Consider the following 5,865-nt stretch of genomic DNA (forward strand, 5'->3'; position numbering starts at 1 on the left):
CTTTTTTAAAAATGTATTTGTTGGATAAAAGTAGCCCCTAAAAGCAAGTGTTTTGTTATAAAGCAAAGTCAAGCCAAATCCCTATAATATGATGGCGACAAGACCATTATTACGCTAAAATTTGAGAAAACCATTTTAAAACTCTCAAGCATATGTAACTCATGACTAAAGAATCCACTGTCAGGATATTTCCACCCTAATGATTCATGCTTCTGTGTTACATAAATTACCGCACGTTTCCTTCATTTTAAGAAAATATGAACATATGTGTGCTAGATGGAGATATCTGATACGGACATGAAAACACAATAGCTTTTAGGCTAAGAATCTCTTAATTACGGTCATCGAGGCCACCCTTCAGGGACAGTTATCCCACTCCACCTTTGGAAAGATATGGCCAGAAACCCAACTTCCTGCCCCAAACAAGTTCGGCCCCAAGGTTCTCTTTCTAGAACTTTGTTTGTCCCGACCGCCCACAAACGGGACAGGAGAGCAGAGGCCCTGAAAAGTTTAGTAAAAGTTAAGTCCAGAGTAGGCCGCGCCTCACCGCATGTACCCAGCCTCTCCGAAGCCCAGCCCTGCCCATCTCCAGGCCACCGGAACCCTCCGGGTGTCCCGCATGTACCCCTAACGGCTCAAGGCGGACCTGCGTGAGGATCAAATCAACGCAGAGCGGCGCGGCTGGCCGACAGCTCCGGCTCCGGCTCCGGCTCCGGCTCCAGAGGTTTCCGTCCCGTCCCCGTCCCCGTCCCCGTCCCCGTGCCCGACCCCGACCCCGCTCATCCGGTAGGTCCCGCCACCACACGGCTCTCTCAACTACAGCATTTTCACCGACTTTATTGGCTCCGGACTCCGCGGGCTCCCCGCTGGCTCGCAGGGCCGCCCTGGCACCCGGCGCGGGGCAGCAGCTGGAAGGGCCGGCTCCCCGGGGTCGGCGACGGCTCACTTGCTCTTCACCTTCTGGCTCTCCGTCTTCTTGGGCAGCAGCACGGCCTGGATGTTGGGCAGCACGCCGCCCTGCGCGATGGTGACTTTGCCCAGCAGCTTGTTCAGCTCCTCGTCGTTGCGGATGGCCAGCTGCAGGTGGCGCGGGATGATGCGCGTCTTCTTGTTGTCGCGCGCCGCGTTGCCCGCCAGCTCCAGGATCTCGGCCGTCAGGTACTCGAGCACGGCCGCCAGGTACACCGGGGCGCCTGCGCCCACACGCTCCGCGTAGTTGCCCTTGCGCAGCAGCCGGTGCACGCGCCCCACCGGGAACTGCAGGCCCGCGCGGGAGGAGCGGGACTTAGCCTTTGCCCGCACTTTGCCCCCCTGCTTTCCACGACCGGACATGTTTACTCCTCGCCTAAAACTCCAGCAAGATGAAACAGCAGCGAGCCCCGCAGTACGGGAAAGCGGCGGACCACACCGGAACTGCTCCTTCAAACTCTTCTGCGGCCGCTAGGCAGCGCCGTCCAGTTGGGCGCAGCAACATCCTTGGAAATGACAGGCAGGTGCACCTCCCAATGAGAGGGCTAACAGAGCACCCGCCTCCTCCATTCTGCCCAATCAAGGGCGCAGATTTCTAGCCCTTATTTACATAGCCGCCCAAATGAATTACAGTACCCAGGGCCGGAATGAATTTAATGGAAACTGAGGTTACAACGTTGGAACTAGCTCCTTGGAAAAGAAACAAGATTTAAGGAAATTCTCTTCTAAGGCTGGGTAACGAATGATAGACCCGACAGGAATACTTTCTGTACTAATGGAGGCACAAGCTCGCTTAGCCGAAATGTACCATTTCTTGTCTGAGGTTATGGGTTGGAAAAGAGCTGCTGGATTCCTTGAGAGAGGCCGCAGGCACGCTGAGTCGCTGAAGCTGGAAGTCTTGGCCTTGGCTTGTTCCCTGGACATCACAGCCCCACGGCTCACGTTTCTAGCAAGGCCATTGAAGACCCTGAGCATCACCTTGTACGTGAGCCCAGAGGCAGCATGGCAGCAACTTATCTTAGCATCTGAAACAAAATAAAATGTGTTTTAATTAGATATTACTTTCTACTAATTCATTGAGGTACTTTCATTTCCCTAACATTTTCCCTTATTACAGCTACACTGCTGTGCCAGTAATATTAAACTTTCCCATTTAACGATGTTTTGTGTGGTTTTAGTATCAATTTAAAAGTGAAACAAATTTCACCTCTCGTCTTAATAAAAATTTGGTATCATCAGTTGCATGTATTTATGTGTGTGTCCTTACTGCCCACCACAGTGATTAACCTACTGTAGGGTCAATGTCTTTGGAAATGAGAAACAGTATATTGTCATGGTTGAAATAGTCACCCTGGAGGCAGACTACTGTATCGCTTCCAAATCCTGGCTTTACTACGAATCAGCTGACCTTCAGTAAACTGTTTAACTTCTATACCTATCTCAGTGTTTTGAAGCTTGAGCATGTTAGTAAGCATCTAATAGCTCTTAGATATACTGAATAAATGGGCATACAAACCTGATGCAAATTTTAACAAAATGTTCCTGGAATAAGTTCTGCAAAAAAGCTTAAATTTTTGCCTGTATCACAAGAATTTCTTAGAAGAGTTTAAAAAACTATGATGTTGGACTTTTTTCTTTTTCTTTTTTTGGTACCAGGCACTGAACTCGGGTTCTTGTGTTTGCAAGGTAGGCAGTAGAGCCATTGAGCTAAATCCCTGGCCCACGTTGGACATTTTCTGTTTGCTTCATTCTTGTAAGTAAGGGGATTCTAACTTAGTCAAGGATTTTCAAACACGTAGTAAAATTTGATTTAGGATTTTCTCCTAACCAGTGTTCTTAGGAGTCTTAATAAAAGAAAAGAAGAAGGGAGGGAGAGAGGGAGGGGGCAGGCTTTTTGAGTTATAGAGATGAGCAAGAATTGAAACAAATATAAATTACAAGCATTTAGAAATATAATAAAATTTTACCATAAAGCTTTTCTGCTAGATAGGCTTATATTCAAGACTAGGAGGAAAGGCTCAATTTACTAAAATATTCATTTTTCAAAATACTAATTAAGTACCTGAGAAAGTACTTAATTAATGAATTATCTCCTATATACTGTTTCCTTTTAAGGCAATAAAACCTCACCCGGAGATGGAGATTCCTGTCTACAAGCACTGTGACAGCTCATTAAAACTTTCGTTTTCTTTGAAGGAACCATTTAAGAGAAAGGAATTGAAGGTTTGCAGTATAATCTGTATTTAAAGCCACGATTCTAGCATCTATTGTTTTACAAGAACTTTGAATGTTTAAGTGAAAGACATAAGACTCTCAGATTTGAGCAACGTAAGAAATTTACACTAATTCAACTCCGTAAGTATAGAAACAGTTACAGGGTTGAAAAGCAAATGCAGAATGAAATTCTAGGACTGGAGGCAGAGGAGGCAGGAAATTCTGCAAATTTCACAGAAGCAGCTGAAAGGGAAAAAGAGGGGTGAAGTGGGGAGAGGGAAGACGAAAGTTTTTGAAAGAATTTTCAGTAAGGGCCACAAAAACGGGAAAAATATTAAAATATTTCCTCTCTACCCAACAATTATTTTAAAAGATCCACACGTGAGAATCTGTAGGGTAATTACTTTGACCTAAGACCTAATGAGCTATAAAATGTTTTTACTGATTTTCAGTTATTTCACACATGCTATGATAGGAGTACGTGTTCCATTTGTGGGAAAACAAAACCATAATTAGTCTGCGCTGAGAGGCAAAGAGTCACAGAAAGGGTGAGAATGACAGCACAGTACTTTCTACTTCAGAGGTGAGAAAGGGCCATATAAATTCTATCATCTCATATTGTTTAAACTTTCAAATATACTACTGTAAGTCCCTCTTCAAATTTACGGTAAAAAATTTTTTTTGTAACTTTTTTCAAAAGAAGCACAAAACAAAAACCGGCCTTCTTTTGCGTAGTACTAGGCAACGCGAGGAAAGTCTCCAGAGGTGGAGCCTAGAGCTCCGCCCACTTTCTTCTGGTTTTCAAACAGGTCCGCAACAAGAGTATATAGGTTCTGGTCCGCTGTTCCTCGCCCCACTCGTTTTCTTTCTAGTTTTTGTTCGAGTGGAAGAGAGAGAATGTCTGGACGCGGTAAAGGAGGGAAGGGGCTTGGCAAAGGAGGCGCCAAGCGCCACCGGAAGGTCTTGCGGGACAATATCCAGGGCATTACGAAGCCCGCGATTCGGCGTCTCGCCCGCCGCGGGGGCGTCAAGCGCATTTCTGGGCTCATTTACGAGGAGACCCGGGGAGTGCTCAAAGTGTTCCTGGAGAACGTGATCCGTGACGCAGTGACCTACACCGAGCACGCCAAGCGCAAGACCGTCACTGCCATGGACGTGGTGTATGCGCTGAAGCGCCAGGGCCGCACCCTCTACGGCTTCGGCGGCTGAGCCGGCGCCCAGCATCCCCCACACTCCACTCCCAAAGGCCCTTTTCAGGGCCCCCAATGAGTTCAGGAAGAGCTGTAAACACAATTCCAGGTGTAGGCTTGCTGCTGTAGTGCTTTCGGTACTGTGTTCTGACACCGGGGAGTGGAGAGCTTTGCGGCGGAGCAACTGCTCCGAGTTAGGCGATTATAGAAAATGGGGCAAGGAAAGCGTTAGGCCTCCGCGAGGACACCCCAGAGCCGAGAGTTTGGTTTAGGAAGTGCACAGAGTATTTCTATGTGTATGCAGACAACGGGCACCAGGCTTCCTGCAGCCTACTCAGGAAGAGCCATCCTTCCACAAACGTCTGCAGCTGCTTCTAAGGAGCAGAGCCTGCCGCTTCTGTTTATATTAATTCATACGCAAATTAGGTGAGCCCACTTACGGCTTCCCATTGGGTCAAGGCGTCCTGCGTTAGATAGGCGGTCCTTCGTGGCCGGGGTCGCCTGATAGGCGCAGGGGCGGGCAAGGTATCCAATAGGACACCGGCGCCAGTGCAACCTCTGTGTATCTTGCTGAAGGCTTTCAGCGGGTTTTCTCTGCTAAAGCTGGATAGAGCGCTGGTGCTGAGCCGAAAGCTGCGGCCCATACAGTTCCAGTGCACCAGCTGCAGAAGTTGGCCCTCGGCAGCGGTGATCGAATGTGCGACCGCAGCGGCCCTCAAGTTCCTTAGCTGCAGGAGTGTGCAGCACTGTGGCCCCTGGCCCTCGTCCCGCCGAACAGGCCCTTTAGGGAGGTAGCGAACCCATTGCAGGAGGAAAACGACCCCGCCTCCGAATGTAAGCCCTGCTGAGCGCCTCCCGCGGGCCCTGGAGGGGAGCGGGTGACCGGTTGGTTCTGAGAGTCAGTGAAGACGTTGCCGGGAAGTCTGTGAAGTGGCGTGATCCTACCCGGGATCCCCGACAGACCTCGAGCACAGCGGGGCAAGGAAGGGGCTGGAGAGGGACCCAGCACGGAGCGAGGCGGGAACCGGGCTGTCTACGAAAAGACTGGGGGAGGCGGGAAACCAGGGACTAGTGACCAGCATTTTAAAATATCCCTTGGACTTTGAAAAGAGAAGTACAGAAACCTTAAACATATTACATCAATTTATAGCTATATTGAGTATTGTTAATTGTATTTTTAAAATGAAAACCATATCGGTTTTTTTTCCACTCACTGTATGTTGCATCTTACAGTATATCGTTGTCTCCCACTATTTTTATTTCTGTCTATTTATCCTCATATTTTATATAATTTGTTTGCATGTTAGTATCTAAACTTCAGGATTGCAGTACCTTCTTTATAGGCTGTCCCGTTTATCAATGTGAATAACTCTTATTAACTCAATTTTTTTTTGTCCCTCAGATATCAGTTAACTTCAATTCCTTAGGGCCCCCCCCCTTAAAATTATCAGATCTTTTTTTTTTCTTTTAAATTCTTTTATTGGTACATTTT

At 47.8% G+C, this 5,865-nt stretch overlaps 2 protein-coding genes across 2 annotated transcripts; one reads left to right on the forward strand and one right to left on the reverse strand.

Annotated features, from left to right (window-relative positions):
* Positions 1–817: 817 nt before the first annotated feature.
* Positions 818–1,466, reverse strand: H2aj (H2A.J histone). Its single transcript, XM_004845834.4, has one exon. The coding sequence runs from the start codon at positions 1,330–1,332 to the stop codon at positions 943–945; it is 390 nt and encodes a 129-aa protein (XP_004845891.1). The 5' UTR covers positions 1,333–1,466; the 3' UTR covers positions 818–942.
* A 2,558-nt stretch (positions 1,467–4,024) lies between these two features.
* Positions 4,025–4,704, forward strand: H4c16 (H4 histone 16). The gene has a single exon (XM_021259151.2). It carries the CDS (start codon positions 4,081–4,083, stop codon positions 4,390–4,392), a length of 312 nt encoding a protein of 103 aa, XP_021114810.1. The 5' UTR covers positions 4,025–4,080; the 3' UTR covers positions 4,393–4,704.
* The last annotated feature ends 1,161 nt before the right edge of the window (positions 4,705–5,865 follow it).

Source organism: Heterocephalus glaber, unplaced genomic scaffold (genome assembly GCF_053883595.1).
Source record: "Heterocephalus glaber isolate CG9 unplaced genomic scaffold, H.glaber_assembly_v1.0 deba00001444, whole genome shotgun sequence".
Classification (NCBI taxonomy): Eukaryota; Metazoa; Chordata; class Mammalia; order Rodentia; family Bathyergidae; genus Heterocephalus; species Heterocephalus glaber.

What these genes read in the sequence shown, in the direction of transcription:
- H2aj (XM_004845834.4), bottom strand. Translation starts at nt 1,332, where the DNA reads ATGTCCGGTCGTGGAAAGCAGGGGGGCAAAGTGCGGGCAAAGGCTAAG.
- H4c16 (XM_021259151.2), top strand. Translation starts at nt 4,081, where the DNA reads ATGTCTGGACGCGGTAAAGGAGGGAAGGGGCTTGGCAAAGGAGGCGCC.